The 19,026-nt window shown below is 36.0% G+C and overlaps 4 protein-coding genes across 8 annotated transcripts; 3 read left to right on the top strand and 1 right to left on the bottom strand.

The window, feature by feature from the left end:
- Nucleotides 1-61: 61 nt before the first annotated feature.
- Nucleotides 62-12,967, bottom strand: LOC135944975 (poly(ADP-ribose) glycohydrolase-like). Of its 5 annotated transcripts, none has more exons than XM_065492264.1 (10): nucleotides 12,873-12,967; nucleotides 8,431-8,488; nucleotides 1,889-1,932; nucleotides 1,782-1,811; nucleotides 1,620-1,724; nucleotides 1,356-1,558; nucleotides 1,051-1,302; nucleotides 623-992; nucleotides 402-543; nucleotides 62-343 (listed from the first exon to the last, which is right to left on the bottom strand). In XM_065492264.1, exons 2-10 carry the CDS (start codon nucleotides 8,447-8,449, stop codon nucleotides 219-221), a joined length of 1,290 nt encoding a protein of 429 aa, XP_065348336.1. In that variant the 5' UTR covers nucleotides 8,450-8,488; nucleotides 12,873-12,967; the 3' UTR covers nucleotides 62-218. The 5 variants fall into 5 exon arrangements, with proteins under 5 accessions (XP_065348336.1, XP_065348337.1, XP_065348335.1 ...); XM_065492265.1 differs by lacking the exon at nucleotides 12,873-12,967 and adding an exon at nucleotides 9,670-9,934; XM_065492263.1 differs by lacking the exons at nucleotides 8,431-8,488; nucleotides 12,873-12,967 and adding an exon at nucleotides 3,309-3,918.
- Nucleotides 2,254-5,408, top strand: LOC135944984 (poly [ADP-ribose] polymerase tankyrase-like). Its single transcript, XM_065492279.1, has 5 exons — nucleotides 2,254-2,381; nucleotides 4,358-4,517; nucleotides 4,581-4,764; nucleotides 4,895-5,160; nucleotides 5,216-5,408. Exons 2-5 carry the CDS (start codon nucleotides 4,362-4,364, stop codon nucleotides 5,255-5,257), a joined length of 648 nt encoding a protein of 215 aa, XP_065348351.1. The 5' UTR covers nucleotides 2,254-2,381; nucleotides 4,358-4,361; the 3' UTR covers nucleotides 5,258-5,408.
- On the top strand, nucleotides 6,993-8,506 carry LOC135944981 (odorant receptor coreceptor-like). The gene is made up of 6 exons (XM_065492276.1): nucleotides 6,993-7,264; nucleotides 7,328-7,521; nucleotides 7,586-7,685; nucleotides 7,745-7,846; nucleotides 7,905-8,054; nucleotides 8,122-8,506. The coding sequence occupies exons 1-6, from the start codon at nucleotides 7,022-7,024 to the stop codon at nucleotides 8,170-8,172; spliced, it is 840 nt and encodes a 279-aa protein (XP_065348348.1). The 5' UTR covers nucleotides 6,993-7,021; the 3' UTR covers nucleotides 8,173-8,506.
- On the top strand, nucleotides 9,412-12,479 carry LOC135944973 (uncharacterized). The gene is made up of 12 exons (XM_065492260.1): nucleotides 9,412-9,468; nucleotides 9,927-10,007; nucleotides 10,072-10,215; nucleotides 10,273-10,310; nucleotides 10,364-10,466; nucleotides 10,524-10,789; nucleotides 10,846-11,065; nucleotides 11,125-11,288; nucleotides 11,354-11,507; nucleotides 11,557-11,703; nucleotides 11,760-11,918; nucleotides 11,977-12,479. The coding sequence occupies exons 2-12, from the start codon at nucleotides 9,950-9,952 to the stop codon at nucleotides 12,288-12,290; spliced, it is 1,767 nt and encodes a 588-aa protein (XP_065348332.1). The 5' UTR covers nucleotides 9,412-9,468; nucleotides 9,927-9,949; the 3' UTR covers nucleotides 12,291-12,479.
- Nucleotides 12,968-19,026: the final 6,059 nt, after the last annotated feature.

Genomic DNA, 19,026 nt, shown 5'->3' with positions numbered 1-19,026 from the left:
GGCTTTTTAATCTACATATTAAATTAATTATCCAGGCGGATGAGAAATTAAATTCAATGCATACAAGGATTAAAGTATTTTTATTGAACTTAAAAATTTTAGAACAAAAAGTCTCTATTAATGTGATACCAGCATTATGGCTCAATCGTGATCCTTTAAACATATATTTTGTTTTAGTTGACATATTATAAATAAAAACAATGTACCGCAGTAACGTTTCAGTAATAGTTACTATATTGAGCGCGATTTGACTGGTGAATTTTTGATTGCGTAGCAATTGGTGTTGCCAGACTTCGAGTCTGCGTTGAATAGCGCCCACCTCGAATAAGGTCGATCAATTGTTCTGGTAAGAAAAATTAATCAAAATGACTACATATAACATAATATCTAGTAGAATTTACTTATTTCTTTCCCCTTCAATTTTTCCAGGTCGCTGATAATTCGCTGGGCGTCAACTCTATCCCCAATATGATGAATGACCAAGTCCTTGCTAGCCGCAGACGCGGCGATCCATTGAATTGCGAGTTTTAACCAAGGATCACCCTGATAATAAAAAGTGAAAATTACTTTTAAGTCCTTCTATTTCATAATATTTTGTATGAATTAAAAGTTAAATAAATACCTTAAACGCTCCGCAGCCCCAAAATCCAGACGCTAGCTTCTCTGAGCCAGCTCTACTGAAGCCGAGGAATGCCTTTTTCAATTCCCTCGAAACGTATCTCTCCTCCCACTGAGCAATTGGATCTTTTGAAAAGTCGATTGCGTCCATCAGTATGATTGGTCCAATTGCATTCTTCACGGCTTTTTCAAATTTCATATTCTCTGCGTATCCTGAGGTTTTAACGAACTGAAGTGCATCTTTCACAATAACGACTTCATTTTCTTTCAGCGGGTTGGGGCACAAGAGTTTGAGCACCAGCAGCTCAGGGCACGTCAAAAAGCAGATTTCCTCTTGCAAACAGCCATTGCCAAGAACTCCTCCGCCCAAATACCTGTATTTTAATTATTATTAACATTTTGTTTTCGATTTTTTAAAAAAAACTAAAATACTTGTTAGAAAATATGACTTGTGCAAACGTATTGTGAGCGTCGAAAATGCTCCCTCTTTCTAACTGCAAGGAGCGGAGTTTTTTGTTATAAAATCCATCAATGTTGAAGTTCTCGATGCTCTCTTTTTTGAAAAAAACTCTTTCATTGTCTTGAACAAACTTTTCATCGAGGACAGATTCAAAGTAGTGAATCAAACACAGAAGTTTTTCCTTCTGGACTCCCGGATTGCGAGCTGTAGCAGAGTTGTAGAGGCTGAAATAGCAATGTTACGAAATATCACAACTTGAAACTTTTTAATTAATTACTAGGAAAAGTTGATGTTCGACCCGTCTTCAAAAGTGCATAAAAAAGCATTGGCCAAAATTCGAGCAATATCGATTCGTCTGATCGCCACACTACTTCCAACCACCAGTTCACTGATGAGCTGATTAACGCTGCCAATGTCTTGGGCCAGATTGCAGATTTTGGGAAACGTACTGTGTATAAATCGTTCCCTTTCTGTGGAGGACTAATAGATAAATCATGAATAACTTATGCATTTAAAATAGATGCAAATTTTCGTTAAATACCTTAGTATCAATCACTCTACGGAGGCTATTCATGGGAAATTTGGCATCCGACCCGAGAAATTCTTTGTGACTGCTGGTGATGCGTTTTCCTGCACTCCGAATTTGCTAAATTATTCTTAAATGAATAAACACTTTGAAACAAATTCTAATAAATATCCTTACTTCTTGAACAGACCCCGGCCCAGAATTCATCTACAAGGAAAAAATATTATTTTTGTTCATTTTTATTTATTTAATATCTGTCTCTGGAACAAAAAATAAATAGTTACCCTTGGGCTGCCATATAGTTGGGAACTCATTTTGTCTTGGGGTTCTGCAATTTGTATTAAAATCATAAATTAAAAGTTCGAATTAATCCAAAATTTTATTTCTAATATTAATATACAGTCATTTTCTTGAGAACAATTTTATTATTTAAAGTGCGCTTTGTATTTGACAATGTAGCTGGGGTAGACCTAAAACAAAATATTATTAACCATTTTACAACTACGGAGCGTCTGATAATTCTAACCTGAGATTCATCGTAGATAATTATTTCGGACTCTCGGTTTGGTGACGTGAAATGCAATGAATGACAACCCTGTGGCAGCTTCGTGCCGCTGGAATTTGTCTCGTGCGTTTTCCCCATGGCAATTTTGCAAACCAACATGACTCGCTCACATTGCGAGCATTTCGAATTGTTGTGTGCTTTGCAGCCTTTACCCAGTCCGAACGAGTAATTGTTGCTCTTTGACGAGTGCTCGGCAAAATAAATTCCTAAACGTACAGTAGCGTTCTAAGTATTTTCGCAAATTTTATACAAAAAGTATGTGACCGACCTGCTCCGAATAACCCTGAGCTGCGAGCAAACTTTAGTTTGAACCCATCATTTCCGATTGTCAGTGCTTCTGGTGAAGAGTGGAAAAGTCGTTTTTCAATGGTATACTTGTTTCCAAGCTCGTAATACATTTTGCTTCGTCTCTCTTTATATGGTTGCCAAGTTTTGCTGTTTAAAATTTTTAAAACCTGTGAGCACAAAGATAAAAAATTAATGTTTAAATAATTTAAAAAAAATAGTTCTTGAATTGGAAACTTACTTTGACAATATCATAGCGGCTCACGTTTGATTGGGGGTGAATTGTTTTGTGCATTTTGTCTGTGACCCAGCGATAATCAATTTCTCCTGGCTTTTTTTCTTCCAGTTGAATGCCTTTCACGAATTCACGACTCATTCTGCGCCGCAATATAGCACCAGGCCACTGAAACTATCAGCTTACGCTTACTCCGCTGATAAAAGCATTGCAAGCGCCCTCTCGCTATATTCTATTTCAAGCATCAGAGTGAGGTCTAAGTCATTATAGTTATTGAAAAATCAAGGCAATTTTCACGAATTTTTAACAAAAAGATAAGAAAAGCAAAATAAATACACGCATATTGTTATCCTACACTGCGTTGCCTGATAGTTTAAAATAATATCTAAGAGTATTTTCTGAAATTAGTTTTCATTAATTTCATTTAGTATGGGAATAGTTGAGAGAAATTATGGTAAGCTAAAATGGACCATTTATCCCTTCCTTTCAGCGAATAAAAATAGGGAAAAAAATAATACAACAGCACGATTGTCAAATTAAAGCGCACCAACTAAAAAATTAGAAGGAAACTCGCCTGATTTTAGATGGTGTTATATTGACTGTATAATCTTTATCTTACCTTTCAGTTTTGTTAACGAGAATTCGTTTGGCAGGCTAAACACTTTTGCGATAAAGTCAAAGAGGGGCACGTATATATAACCGACAAAAGTCTCAATCTTCAAAAAGTCTAATAGCATGCGTATTAATAAGACGAACCTCACGAAGACATATGTATGGTAGGCAAATATTTAGATTGCAAAATATCGTGCAACAAAAATTCACCAAATAAATTCGTTAATAACACTTTTGGATTGATTTTGTTTTCCGTGCATAGAAAAAGTAAGTTTGATTATTGCTACATGGCAGTATCAAAAGGTGGTTCTCATCATAATATTTCAACAAAATAACTTTATATAGCATTTAATTTCATAAATTGTCTTTAGGGAAACTACAAACACCTTTTTACTGTAAAATATGATATTTTCAAGTAATCAATATTTCATTTAGAAATCGAACAATAAAATATGATGATTTGTTTATGTTAAATCAAAAGTAAATTAATAAATACAAAGTTGTAAAACAAAAGAGTTATGTGTGAGTGTTACTGACAACGGAATATGAAGCTTTATCAAAACTTGATAGCATGAATGGTTTTGAAATTGGTTCTTTTTTATATGTAGTATATTATATAACACTATTATGCATCAAAAAGTAGATATTATTATAACTTTAAAAGTCATAATTTTGTTTAGAGTATACAAAATGTTTGTTCTCGAGTGTAAAAATTGATAATAATGTCGGATTCTAAAAGAGAAAATTATTACTTTTTTATAATTCAAAATAAATATCATTTAAAAATTTTACATTTCATAAAAAAATAATTGCGCAATGTTGTAAAAATCAATAAGACTTATTTGCATAGAAAGTCTATGTCTAAGGGGCCCAGAATACTACCCACCTACTTATTATCTCTGTGTTGGACTTTTAGCTTTTGGCACTGTATATAACGATTCGGTTAAATTCGAGCAGCGTAGAGCGCAGAGAGGAGGGATTATTTCACGGGTGCAGCGCTGTGTGCTTCTCTTACAATTAGTGTCGCTGATTAAGTATTAGTTACCACCGTTTCAGCACCATGAACGACGGCAATTATTCTGAAGATTGGGTTAATGGCTACCAACTGACACTTTTGGACAAGAGCAACGTGCATGCGTCATGGGCACGGCAGAAAATGGAAAACACGATTGTGGAGCACAATGGTAAAAAGATTGCAGGCTATGAAATACTCGAGGTAAGACTTTTAATGCTCGTCAATTTCATTCTTCCTGAATGTAACGCTTAGAAAAATGTATAGGTTTACCAAGTAAAGAACTCGGATTTGTGGGAGAAGTATTGGAATCGACGAGACCAGATTAGGAGAGAAATTGGAGGCCGAGTGAAAGAAGCTAGACTTTTCCACGGCACTAAGCATGCATATAAAATTACGGAAGATGGCTTCAATTTGAATTTCGCAAACGATAAAGGAATGTTTGGCAAAGGTTCGGATTATAAGCTTTTTAACTTCTTTATTTCTTCTTAATCTATTTAATTTATTTTTAGTAACATGAAACCTTAATTGAATTATACATCGATTAAACTAAGTTTTAATTTGACGATGAATTATTTCAGGTATATATTTTGCTGATTTGTCCTCGAAGAGCAATCAGTATACATTTGAGGGTTGCAATACGCCATGCGCTCCGCACAAGAAGACGTTTTGCACTGACTGTGAACGGTTCATGCTGATCTGCCGAGTGGCTCTGGGCAAGGAATATGAACCCAACGCACCTATGAATGGAATATCTGCCCCTCCCTCAGGGTACCACTCGATTTTGGCGGATCCCTCGCGCAAACTGGTTAATTACAGAGAGTATGCTATTTATAATAATTATCAGGTAAAAATATATGGTTTTAAAGACACACCATAGCTAATCCAGTTTTGCTTTTTAGGCTTACCCAGGCTACTTGGTGAAGTACAAAGTGAAGAACTGAATTGTTTTAATTTCTTAACCAAGCACAATAATCTTGGACAATTTAGTTCACAAATCAACTACAATATTTATGTAAATTAACCAAGGCAATTTATATACTGTTCTTCCAATCAAGTTAACGCCAGCTGAATAAACCCATATCTGTTTTAAAATTACTCGGTTTTAATTTCGAAATAATTTTTGAAAAATTCTTGAGAATTATTTTATTGGCACCCATTGCTTAATAAACAAGAATTTTAATCTTTGCGATTTAAGAAACAAAAGTACAGATAAGCTTTGCAATAAAATTCATAAGACATTATTGCGCGTCATTGCCAATTCCAAGAGGTTTAGAGTCTATTGATTATGAATTGTTCTCCTTTTTATAACATATTGGTTAAGTCCCAAAAACGTTATCAGCCGAATTCTTCAAAAATGCGTAGTGCAAATAATTTCGACTGATAGTAAATCAAGAAGTTGATAAAAAATCACACCTAAATATTAGAGTTTGCGTAGTTTACTTACAATTAGACACGCTATATTCTGCTATGCTTTCTGCAGGTAGACTTTTTCCTGTTTTCAAACGCGCAAGCGCTAACCACCTCTCTCGTAAGAAAAAACGAATTACGTCTTTGTTAATCTTATTGATAGCTGCATGACATACCGCGAGTTGAGATTGTTCTAATCTTAGTCACGCCAGGGAACCAAAAATTCAATTAGGATAATATTGTCGAGCATTATAAAAGAGCGTAAACATAGGCAACTAGCGCAGCATCGAAATATTGCGAGTTGCATACTGCTTGATTTGCAGGGACTTCTTGGGAAACTCGAAAAGCAATGCATTTTTCGTTGTTTTCTCTCGGAATATATGTTATGAATTGGTTTCTTAATATAATATTATTCTCTTGATAAAAAAATCCTTAAATCTATTATATGATGAAAATTTAAACAAAAATAATTCAAACGAGTAGGTTGAGGATGAACCAATGTTAAGCTGGTTTCAGTAAAGCAATCGTCTCCCCTTGTACGTTTAACGCATAAAATCCAAGTAAATGTAAAGGAATATTTTTTTCTTTCATATTTTATGCATTTGTGGTGTTAAATAAGCAGAGCAAAATTATTGTAAGATAAATAGCACTGCGTGACCTCTATGGACATGTGAATAAAAGTGGAAATATTCCCTAGTAAATTATTAAGCGAGCAAGGTTGATCGCATTTCAAAAGATTCAGTCGAAGGAAGGATGGCAAACTTGGGGTTCTGGGAGTCAACTCGGCCGCTCCGCAAACTGCTGACCTGGAGCGGCCAGCTTCGGCCGCCTCTTTTAACCAAACGAATTTTACTATGGCTGGCCACAACTGGCAGCCTTGTCCTTTTGACCGTTCTCTCCACGGTCCAGCTATTAATAGAGGCGGCCACTCAGTTGGGATCCGCACTGGAGATTTTGACCATTTTGGTGACTTTTCTAGAGAGTTGCCTCAGGGTTGCATATCTCTCTGCAAGGCACAGGGAGATTTACTACTTGATGGCAAAGTGCCAATCCTTTCCAGGTAATCCAACACACATTTTGTTTTAATCAAAAAACTGTACCGGCAGTAAGTATATTCCTAATGGCAAATCAATAAATAAATCTAGATAAAAAAAATAACTTCAATAACTAAACTATCAACCATCAAATGTGAAATGGTTTTTATATTTATTAAGGGGCTGCCGGTACAAAACTTTTAGCTTTAAGCGTTCACTAATTAAATTTCAGTGTCCTGCGCCAGCTTTGCAAACTCAGAAAGGATGCTCAACCAGAGGGTGAAAACTAGAGCGCGACAAGTGCTTTATTTTTGCTGTGGATACGTTTTTATGGTACTCGCTGGCTACTTGTCGCTGCCGTTCATACCCCGGGGAGCAGCGGAAACCACGTCCGACATCACAGCGAGCATTGTCAGAAAATACCCTCTTTATATTCCCATGTGGACACCATTCGGTCCAAACGCTCTAAAGGTTTCGCCTGTCTATCAATTAGTGGTTGTTTGGCAGGTAAATTTGAGCACGAGAGAAATCATTTTTCACAGTATACTATTGAGAGTTTGAAATTTTCAGGCATGGGCATTTATCGTTTTGGTGTCTGTTTTCTGTTGCGCGGACTGCCTCCTTTACTCTTTTATCATTTTCCTTCACGAAGCTATGCGACACTTGAGTCGGCTTAGTCCAAGCCAACGCAAACCTAACCAAAAATCCAATTTGCCCGAAGACGAATACAAAATTTGGATCCGCCAACATCAATTTATGCTTGAGTTCGTTTTTATAAATTTTTCAAATTTAAAAATGTAATTTTTTGAACGCCTGCTTTGCCTTCAGGATTGCAACAGACGTGGAAAACCTCTTCTCGCCAATAATATTGACAACGTTTCTGACTAACGGCTTTGTAATGTGCGTTTTGGCCTATGTTCTTGTAAAGGTCTCTCAAGATTAAAAAAATTAAAAAATCAGAAGCTTAACAATTTTTATGGTTAACAGATCAGTGACATTATTGGCATTCTGTGCCTTTCTGGACATTTGAGCTGCATCGTCGCCAAACTTTACGTCATGGCAAGATTTGGACAGATTCTCATCGATGAAGTTAGAATTATTTTGCTTAAAAAGGAAAACTTTCACTTTTAGAATGTTTATCTATCAGAGCACACGCTTGAAATCGTATATGACATTCAAAACCTGGCCAGAAATGGGACGACAGAGGGATGCCCAAATAATTGGAATCAGATGCTCAACCCCAATGGCTTTGACTGGAATGAAATATTTTCACCTCTCAGTCGAGTTTTTCGGCAGGGTAAACCACAGTCGTAACGAATAAAATATGAATTATTGATCAAGAAAACTGTATTTCGTGTTAACAGGTTTGCAGTGTCGCCTTGAGCTATTTCATAGTGTTACTGCAAATCCATTGAAGTGGGGCTGAGCGTATACTTTTAGTTGGGAGCCGCGCAAGTAGAGACCAAGTTTTAATAAAATAACTGCGCCATGCTTACACGCAATACTGTTAAATTGTTTGGTACTATAATTATTAACCTGTAAAAAAACCTTTATTGCTTTAATTGTGTGACGGTGAACATTAAATGTGCATAAAACGTAAACCTTTTGTCCGTATGTTAATCGATTTGTTTAAATGATTAGCTTTTATACAAATGAATATAAAATTTGCTTACCTTTAGTTAAAAGACGCATCGCAGCAGCGCACAAACGCTCTTTAGGTCCTACGAGATCCTGTAAACAAAAAATGAAAATAATTATTTATGCGCACTAACTATGTTTGACAAATAAACTAAAAACTATTCTTGATCTTCAGCGTTTATTCCCATTTACTCTAACAATTTTGCCTCAAATATATCTGAAAATGTTCCAAAAAATGATGTCATTTTCACTGTGGGGAGTACCACAAATCAAAGTTCTTAATTAAAACAATTAATAAGTTCCATATTATGATAGACACGGACTTCAACCTTGTTGCTTAAAAAAACATAATTCTTTATTCTTCTGACACGCGTTTTGGCGTCACAGCAAAGCGCCCAATTTCATGATAAGAATCGTAATACACATTAAAATTAAAAAAAAAATACCATTCATAAGACCATTTTTCTATTATTATTGTTCTGTAGTTGGCTACTGTTGGAGACAGATGTGTTTTGCCATGAAATTCGCAAGCATAATTTTTGTTGTGGGGTGTATTTGAAATGCTATATAGTAGATACTTTTTTTAATTGTATATTAAATGCGTGTATTTTACGATTTTTATCATGAAACGGCATGACGCCAAAACTTGTCCGAAGAATAAAGATGGACATTTTTAAGCAACGAGGATGAAGACCGTTTTTATCATAATTATGGAACAACCAACCTCGAGTGTTGACATTTTAACGAAAAATAACAAGTTATTTGTTAAAGAATAATAGTGATCATCAATACTGGGTGGCTTTGCATGTGTAGACGTGTTTCACACATTTCAACAGATAAAATCTTTAGGCCAAGGGTCATCTGTCTGTGTGTGTGTGTGTGTGGTGTTGATTCAAAAATAAGCAATCGCCAGCAGTAGAAGGAAAAGAGAGCGTAGCATTTTAATGATTACATCGGCGAAAATTAATTTTGTGATAAAAAAGAGAGGGTTACGATCAAAACCACTTTAGTATAACAGAGTTCATCACTAATACAGCTACGAAATGAATGATCTGATATACGCCTCATAAAAGGTAATAACTTTTGTTTTTGTTTAAAAATTGCACTAGAATACTTAAGGCATTCTCAGGAGTGTCAAAACAATGGGATATTATTTGAGCATTTCGGGGATCTATTGCTGGCTGCTTGATGTCGCAGAGATGGCAAAAGGTGGTTAATTTATAGTGACTCGAAATTCTTAAATAGCTCAAAAACAGGCTTGCTGGTTTTCGCACCTTCCAGCGGCTTTAAGGTCCAATGTCTGGCGTTTCAATAAAAGACCTCGGTGCGAGGAGGCGAAAAGTAGGCCACATTGGGCCCAAGATCCTCTTTGGCCACTAAGGCCTCATGTTATCCGCTTGGCGGTGTTACGTAGCCCGTGGGATGTGCTGAGCAGACGTTCTAAAAAATTAATTATGCTCGTCTGGAAATGAAAATTATTTACATAAGCTTTTTGGTTTTGCAAGATGATTAATTCCTTAAATATTTTCAGCTTTTCTACTTTAGTATTGTAGAATGACGTGTCATTTGCTTTTCTGCTTCATCATTATCTCATCATCTCTTGGATTCATAAGTAATTGTTTTAAATTTCGTTAAATATAAATCTGAGTCAAGTGTTTTTCACTCAACCAATGTAGTTGCATTGAGAGCTGATGAGGTCTTCCTGGTGAGAGAGCAAAGGAATGACACAACTGAGTTGAAATGCCTCTTTAACAGCCCTCATGACAAGTCTGTTGGATTGGCGTGGGTACTTCCACCAGGCATTACATTCGAGGGAGAAAGTAATAAATAACTGAAATTATATAGTAATTAAAATTTATTAATTGATTAAATTTTAGGTCACCATAGGTGGAAGCACGGATCAAGCAGTGGATTTGTAAAAAATATGAAGTCATTTGCTGAATATTTAATTCTGTGAGTGTTATGTAGATCAAAGGTCACTTTGAATATTTTGGATTTGTGTGGCGGTCCACATATTCAACGCAATATAACGTCACTCATCTACCACCAGTTTTGGACGAAGGATGGAATGGTTAAATTTTGATCGTCAATATAAGGATAATTATAATATTTTCCCTTTTAAATTTAGATTTCGAGCAAGTGGAGACGCCTTTGAACGGGACATTTAAGGTTCTCAGCAACAATTTGGAATCTGAACGGATTCATGTGTCAATGTTGAGCGAAAATAATTCTCAAATAGCAATTCACAATGGCGACTCTGCGTACTTGCACTCAGCCTACTTAATTACACTGATACCCAACACGTATCAATATGGAGGGATAACCTTGGAATTTTGTGTGAGTGGCATCCAAAGGCATAATAATAGGAGTTGTGTGCTTTTAGCACATGCCACAGTAAGTTTTGTCTTAAAAAAAACGGAGGAAAATGGATTGAAAAAAAAACTTTCTAGTCTCCTGATATTGAGCGTCTACTGAGAGGAGGCCGAGAGTGGGCACATTTGACAATAACGCTGACTGGTCGGGTGTCTCAACGCATTATAGAAATTCAAGACTCAAGAAACGGAAATATTCTCATAAAACACCAAAGATACGGTGTTCACGGGCTGCTGCATTACAAATCAATTTCAGTGAGGACAACGAATTCAATTGGTTACTGGAAATTACACAATTGTGAGGAACATAAATATAAACTATCCGCGCAATTCAAATATCCTTCGCTGATTCAACAGATCGATTGGTTGTGCACAACGGAGTGGATGATGGCGAAGGATTTAATGTCATGGAAGTCAGCAAACCCATGAATTCTTGTTTACAAGTACACTACTATTTCCGCGGGGGCCTCGGAGAGGCGTTTGTTACGAACAAAAGGAAAGACTTCAAATTGATGTTGGAGGTGAGCTTTCATTATTGTTTTAAAGAGACAAAAATATTTAAAAAAAAACCCATAAATGTCTTTAGCCTACAAACGGTGAATGGAGGTATTTAGTCATAAGGGCGCCGTTGCAACCACCATCTGATTATTTGCATTTTGTTGCGCCATTCGGACACCACTTGGAAGGATTCGAGCCATTATTTGCACTACGCCAGCCATTTAAAATTTGTGGAGATGATGGTAGGTGAAAGAGAGATTTTGATGATCCGAAATTTAAAAAATTCTTTAGAGTTTTTCACATCAAATATTTGGTTGCGAAACAACGTGAATCTCACTAACACAAAGTGTCAAACCATATCAAAAGCTCCAAATAAAACTGACGAAGAGCAAGTTGCGACTCTGCACGAAACTATATTTACCGGGCCGACTGAAAACAGTGAGTGCAAGAAAAACGCGTCCAATAGTACTCATAATTCAATCATTCCTTCGCAGATTGTTCTTTCAACAGATTTGGGAAACATTGTCAAATCTTTTGCGGCCGAATGCTGAATTACATGTGTCAGAGAAAGGTTTTATGTGATAACCGCCAATGCACATGCTTTCCTGGATACAAGCCAACCGCAGATTGGGAAACCACTTGTGCAGCCCGCGGTAAAATATTACTAAAATAAATTAATGGCTCCTGAAGTGAGATTTAAAATTTTTAAAGATATCCCTGAGGAAGTCCGAGTCTCAATAGCAACAACAACAAATGAGCCTGAGGAATATGACGAGGAAGAAGACGAGTCGGTCAATAAAGAGGATTCAGAGAATTACCACGATTGGGAATATAAGTGGCACAGGGAAGAAAATAGCAGCGTGTGGATTATCCTTACTGGCATTACTTCATTGATAGTTGCTATATTCGCGATATTCTGGCTTTGCAAAGAAAGGCCTGAACTTATTCCAGTGTGGCTGTACTACTCTGTCATGTGCACAACCCGAAATAGGCGAAACCAGCAACAGCTCATTACTGAAGACTAGGAAAAATGCGAAAAATGATATTATGCCAAAAGCGAGATATAGATCTGCTATTTCATGGGCTAAGAGTTGCAAAAGTTAAAGCGTGTTGAACTCTTTTTTTATGTATAATATGGCGTAAGAGGAATAAATAAATAAATATGAATCGCTTTTTGCGGTCAAATTCTTTTTTAAAATGTCCAAAATGTAAAATGCAGTTTTCATCTTAACATAATATAGTCATGCGTGCATTAAATTCTTTCTCTAAATATGCAATAAAGCTTTTTTAATTAGGTTAATTACATTTGATAAACGCACCCAAAAAAATTGTAGGGGAAATAAATAATGAACTGTACATAAATTAATTAATTGAAGTTGCTAGCCTAAAAAAATTCATGCATGTGATTTTTCTTTTTTTTTAGATAGATACGTAATTAAGCAACATAATTACATTATTATATATCTACAACGACGCCTCAGAGGACAAAAAGACTTTTAGAGCGCTAAGAGTAAAAAATAATATTCAAAATACATAGAAATAATAGATTATGTAGATCGAATCCAACAATTAAATTGAATATGTATGTAATGAAAACTTATACATACATAACGTAGAGAACGGGCACAAACTCATTGTCAGGATTGTCAGTAACAAAATTACACATCATGGCGCACACTATTTACATACATCTCATCACATTTCACAAAAAATATGGGTGACTCACACTTCTCGCTCACTCACACTTCTCGCTACCATAGGGAATTTAACATGGGGGGACTTTTCAGCTGGTTAATTTCGTTCGGAAAATGACCGCACACGCCACCTGTTGGTTGTATGAGATGGTATTATCTATGAAGATAATTTTAATATCTTTTCGAAGATATTTCGCACCTAGGAAGTCTGCTAATCCGCTGATCAAAAATTCCCATGTATTTTGCGGGGTGCATCGACCTCTCACCAAATCTGTGTTTGAAGGTAATTATCACATTTATAATAACTTAAAAGGTTAGCAGACTGATGATAGACCATGAACTAAATGCGCGAGTCTAAGTTTCACTCTAAATGATCGCTTAATATGACAATAATAGCTAAAAAACGAAGTGAGCGAGATGTGAAAGTTGCCACACACATCTCGCCCACCTGTAATTTTGGCTATTTCCTCTCTTTTTTACGGTTAAATTATTTGTTGCTAATGATTTTTGTATTGAAAAAGATGCACCCAACTCCTTCCTAGTCGATACATAGTTACGATGTCAGAAAATCATCACTGAAGGGCTCGAACAGTCAGATAGAAAATAACACTCGTGAGACGCCTGAAAAAATGGTTAGCAGATATTTTCAATGTGCAAAGAAAATTAAATGAGCATTATCTACTGCTGTTTTTTAATGATAGATTTACGTCATTTCTTAAAAATGGAATGTTGTTGTTAAATTAAATTTGTTAAAATTACATTTTAGTTGGCCCAGCTGACAAGTGCATTAATTTTGCAAACAAAGGGATCAACGCACGGTACAAATTTTCTCAGAAATATTATTTGCACTTTTGGTAGTGCAGCTTGAATAGTTTTTCTGTTATGTTAGCCACACAAAATTGTGTTTAGTTTTAATAGAGATAATAAAGTATATTTGAGAAAACTAAATAAGCCGATCAATAAATTTCAATTAATTAAATTATAATAACAGCGAAATCGAAGAGTGGTTTTCATTTAATTTTGAGAATGATTTCAAACTTTTTTCATCGTACTTAAAAATGAGCCAAAATCTGTGAAAGCAGCAAATTGTTGTCCAGAGGGGTTGATGGATTTTGAACATTTTTTTGCGTTAACTTTACCCTAATTAACCGAAAAAACAGTTGAGAAAACTCCGACTTTCCGATTTTTGCGGATGTTCAAAGGTCAAAATCAGGGAATTTTGAGTACTTTATAATTTTGCTCAGGAGGTCCTAGAACAAAACTTAAGAAACTATTTAACTCGTCTCAAAGGTCAAGGGCATAAAAATTGATTTTTTTTATTTTAAACTCAAATTTGAAAATGAATGTATCAAAATATTTTTTTGTCAGCCACTTTGTAGAGCACAAAAAATTAAGTTAAAACGTTAAAATTTTTAATGGCATCTTGACTCATTTTTTTTAAATAAAATTTGAAAACTTCGAAAACCGATGTTTTCCGAGGTTGGTAAAAAACGATTATCGACTAAATCTCGACTTCTAATCATCTGATTTTGAAAATCCGCATACCGTTAGACTCGTCATGACGTCCCCAAGTGCACTAAAGGGGTATGAGACCAACCAACCCCCAAACCCCTTTTAACCCCCTCAATAACGTGAAATTCAGCATTTATTCGTCCGTTTCAACCCCTTGGCACAACGTTGACGAGTAATTGTCTTCTTCAAACTGATTCAACTACTTAGTTCACCTCCAGACGAGTCAAATGGCACTTATTTTTTGTAAATAGGACCACTACAATCCGAGATTCGGGTGCACAAAGATTTTTGTCGAGACAGACGCAATAAAATACTCATTGAGCACCAAATCTCGAATTCTGCATTAAAATCACGTCACAATTATAAAATAAAAAGTACACCGCTTATCTTGCCTTGACACTTTTTTCGGGAATTAAGGTTGCCATCCCATTCAACCCCTATTACACACCCCCATCCCATGTGCGTTTTTTTATCTAATTTTGTGCGGAAATAACGCGTAATTGAACCACTCCCGAGACATTGACAGCAGAAATGGAGGCCATAATTTTATAATTGCGACTAGATTTTAATGCAGAATTCGAGATTTGGTGCTCACCGAGCATTTTATTGCGTCCGTCTCGATAAAAAGACTTTGTGCACCCGAATCTCGGGTCATATGGGTCCTATTTACAAAAGTTACGTGCCGTTTGACTTGTCTTGAAATGAACTAAGTAACTGAATTAGTTTGAAGAAGACAATTACTCGTCAACGTAGTGCCACGGTGTTGAAACGGACGAAAAAATGCTAAATTTCCCGTTATTGAGGGGGTTAAAAGGGGTTTGGGGGTTGGTTGATCTCATACCCCTTTAGTGCACTTGGGGACGTCATGACGAGTCTAACGGTATGCGGATTTTCAAAATCAGATGATTAGAAGTCGAGATTTGGACGATCATCGTTTTTTAACAACCTCGAAAACAAGGGTTTTCGAATTTTCCATTTTTTTTTATTAAAATGAGGAAAAGTTCCATTCCAAATTTTAACGTTTTAACTTAATTTTTGGTGCTCTATAAAATGGCTATGAAAAAAATAAAATATTTCGATATATTCATTTTCAGATTTGAGTTTCAAATCCAAAAATAAATTTTTATGACCTTGACCTTTGAGACGGGTTAAATGTTTTTTAATTTTTGTTCTAGGACCCCCTGAGCAAAGTTATGAAGTACTCAAAATTCCCTTTGACCTTTAAACGTCAGCAAACCCCGCAAAAATTGGAGAGTCGGAGTTTCCTCAACTGTTTTTTTCCGTTTTTTCGGTCAATTAGGGTAAAGTTACCGCGAAAAATTTCCTTCAAAATCCATCGACACCAGGACATTAATTTGCTACTTTCACAAATTTAGGCTATTATTTATAGCCTTAATTGGCCTTTTTTTAAACTTAGGGGTTTCATTTTTATCCCTAATGCCGCGATGCGAAAACCAGCAACAAGAAAAGTGGCAAGTCGGCGCCGTTGCGCCTCACAGCTACTTGAGCATTTCAAGCCAATAAGTTATACACCTTTTGCAATTGGTATCTACTTGCAATAAATTTTTCAGGGGAGAAAAATTTGGAAAATAAGGTCAGCCAAAATTACGGTTTTTACAAATTTTCTCAGAAAATGTGACACAAAATAATGGGTTCTGGGTGATATTTTCAACCCTATCGGTCGAGCTGTTTCGTCACTGCACCCCTATATCTAACCTTGAAAAAAGTTTAGAAAATTCATCGTGCAAATAATATGTTTCCTATACACCAACATTTTTCGCTGAATCCGAATCTGAGGTCTGTTTTTTGTACCGGCGGTGGGTAGGGTTGCTTGGCTAACAGGGGATGACGGCAGTCAATATCAAATTTTGCAAAAAGTGTCGTGCCGCACATGTTTCCGGGGTGAAGTTTTCCGCAAAGACCAAATTTGAGGTTAATGACTCAACATTTTTCCGGAATTTTTAAGATTTAAAAGAAAATTTGGCCAAAATCGGAACATTTTGTTGCCTTCCGAGGACCACATTTCGAAGGCGGTCGAATGTCATAAATCTCGACGCAAAAACATGAAATTCGGTTTGTGGGCATAAAATGTCGTGCTGAGCAGGATAAAATTTGGTTTTTGAAAATCCGACCGAAATTGTCAATTTTCATAAGGGGTCCGAGTTTGGCCTTTTAGCTCAACACCTTTGGGTCCAAGAGCAAAAATAAGCACAGATTCTTAAAGCTGATGAAATTTGCAATATTATTCATGTTGGAAAATTTTTTCCATCACCTTCGAATTTTCCGGAAAATTCCTGTAAAATTTTGTTCAACTCTATCCAAAAAGAAAAATATCGGGAAAATATTTTCAACATAGTCAAACTTTAGCTTTTGTCTTAGTTAACATCCCATGAAAAAATAAAAACATTCGTGCAAGCCGTTATCATTTTGCGCGCGATTTTCCAAGTGTCCATCTGGAAAATCAGAAAAAAATCTGAAGTGTCCGAAAATTGTCAAATTGAACATATATGGACTCGTCATAGAGTGCTGATTCTAAAAATTTTTGGTTTCTTAAAATCCGAGCATTTTTCAAGAAGAAACACCATTTTAAAAATGTTGAAATTTTACAAAGTTTCAAAATTCTATAACTTTTTGAAAATAGCTCAGATTTTAAGACACCAAACATTTTTGGAATCAGCAATTCATGAGGAGTTCAAAAATGTTCAATTTGACAATTTTCGGACACATTTGATTTTATCGGTTTTTCCAGGTGGACACTTGGAAAATCGCGCGCAAAATGATAACGGCTTGCACGAATGTTTTTATTTTTTCATGGGATGTTAACTAAGACAAAAGCTAAAGTTTGACTATGTTGAAAATATTTTCCCGATATTTTTCTTTTTGGATAGAGTTGAACAAAATTTTACAGGAATTTTCCGGAAAATTCGAAGGTGATGGAAAAAATTTTCCGACATGAATAATATTGCAAATTTCATCAGCTTTAAGAATCTGTGCTTATTTTTGCTCTTGGACCCAAAGGTGTTGAGCTAAAAGGCCAAACTCGGACCCCTTATGAAAATTGACAATTTCGGTCGGATTTTCAAAAACCAAATTTTATCCTGCTCAGCACGACATTTTATGCCCACAAACCGAATTTCATGTTTTTGCGTCGAGATTTATGACATTCGACCGCCTTCGAAATGTGGTCCTCGGAAGGCAACAAAATGTTCCGATTTTGGCCAAATTTTCTTTTAAATCTTAAAAATTCCGGAAAAATGTTGAGTCATTAACCTCAAATTTGGTCTTTGCGGAAAACTTCACCCCGGAAACATGTGCGGCACGACACCTTTTGCAAACTTTTATATTGACCGCCGACATCCCCTGTCAGCCAAGCAACAACCCACCAAAACACCCTTCCGGCTGCCGAAAACAAAAAACAGGCCTCAGATTCGGAATCAGCGCAAAATGTTGATCTAAAGGAACACTTTTGCAAGATGAATTTTTGAAACTTTTTTCAAAGTGGTTTCCCACAAGGAACCTTTTTTCAAAGTTGGATTTTGGGGTGCAGTGACGAAACAACTTGTCCAAAAGGGTTAAATTTTTCATAAAAAAAATTCCAATTTCTGAACGACGCGCCATTAGAATTTCGATCCCACCCCAAACCCCAACCACTCTTTTAGGGTGTTCAGTTCTTTTTGAGCGTTGTATTTTTCCTCCCCCTGTATTTTTTCTATTATTTAAATTTTTAACAAGCGCTTTTCGTGCTTGAAGTTTAGTGCCGGGGAATTTTTGATGAATAAAAGTTGGCCGAAAGTAGCGGTTGGCGTCAGAAAAACCGCGAAATTTGGCTCCAGGACCGATCTCAGGGTGAGGTACCCTGAAAAAGGTCGTCAGGGTGGGTCAGGTGGTAGGTCTCGGCGAGACGACTCGTTTGAGACTTCGTGGCTTAAAATCAACCAACCCATCGAATTTTAACAAAAAGAGAACCATTATCGCTTGCTCACTTTCCGAGTCAGCTAACCTTATAATGTACCCTTTTTTACCAAAAAATATTTGAAAATCTCATCAATTTTTAATATCAGCCTAATTTTATCTTTTAACGATAAATATTGTCCGTAAAATACAATATTTCCCCCAACTAAACACTTTTTAAATCATTACCTTAACTCCATTATTTATTTTCTTAATTTTTCCTGTCAGCCTGACCACAAATCTAACCTCAGATTTGGAATCTCCATTAAATTTTGGATAAGAAAAGTTCTATTTCGCGACGAATATGATCAAATTTTGCATCAATCTTAAGTTTTAAAAGAACTGAGCGAGAAGTGTAAGTCAGGTGGGCGAGATGTGTGAGTGCTGAGCGAGAAGTGTGAGTTTCAACAAAGTGAAAAAAAATCTCTTACAAATTAATCTCTCACTTCAATGGTCCAAAACTCAATTGGGAAATATGCAATAGATGGCATTGCATGCCTCCATTGCCGGGAAACGTGGTTTGGGAGGGGCGTAACAGTGCTAAATAGGTAAATATGAGTAAGTGGGCGAGAAGTGTGAGTCCCCCATATTATTTTCTTTGTGA

Source organism: Cloeon dipterum, chromosome X (assembly GCF_949628265.1).
Source record: "Cloeon dipterum chromosome X, ieCloDipt1.1, whole genome shotgun sequence".
In the NCBI taxonomy this organism is placed as follows: Eukaryota; Metazoa; Arthropoda; class Insecta; order Ephemeroptera; family Baetidae; genus Cloeon; species Cloeon dipterum.
This window is presented reverse-complemented; position numbering and strand designations above follow the sequence as displayed.

Coding starts and splice junctions, on each gene's coding strand:
- LOC135944975 (XM_065492263.1), bottom strand. CDS start 3,426: ATGCTATTAGACTTTTTGAAGATTGAGACTTTTGTCGGTTATATATAC. Junction 993..1,050: donor CAAGTCATATTTTCTAACAA/GTATTTTAGTTT, acceptor ATTAAAATACAG/GTATTTGGGCGGAGGAGTTC. Junction 544..622: donor GGGGCTGCGGAGCGTTTAAG/GTATTTATTTAA, acceptor TTTTATTATCAG/GGTGATCCTTGGTTAAAACT.
- LOC135944984 (XM_065492279.1), top strand. CDS start 4,362: ATGAACGACGGCAATTATTCTGAAGATTGGGTTAATGGCTACCAACTG. Junction 4,518..4,580: donor CAGGCTATGAAATACTCGAG/GTAAGACTTTTA, acceptor AAAAATGTATAG/GTTTACCAAGTAAAGAACTC. Junction 5,161..5,215: donor CTATTTATAATAATTATCAG/GTAAAAATATAT, acceptor TTTGCTTTTTAG/GCTTACCCAGGCTACTTGGT.
- LOC135944981 (XM_065492276.1), top strand. CDS start 7,022: ATGCTCAACCAGAGGGTGAAAACTAGAGCGCGACAAGTGCTTTATTTT. Junction 7,686..7,744: donor TGGCCTATGTTCTTGTAAAG/GTCTCTCAAGAT, acceptor TATGGTTAACAG/ATCAGTGACATTATTGGCAT. Junction 7,847..7,904: donor GACAGATTCTCATCGATGAA/GTTAGAATTATT, acceptor TTTATCTATCAG/AGCACACGCTTGAAATCGTA.
- LOC135944973 (XM_065492260.1), top strand. CDS start 9,950: ATGACGTGTCATTTGCTTTTCTGCTTCATCATTATCTCATCATCTCTT. Junction 10,467..10,523: donor TTTGGACGAAGGATGGAATG/GTTAAATTTTGA, acceptor TTTTAAATTTAG/ATTTCGAGCAAGTGGAGACG. Junction 11,508..11,556: donor TAAAATTTGTGGAGATGATG/GTAGGTGAAAGA, acceptor AAAATTCTTTAG/AGTTTTTCACATCAAATATT.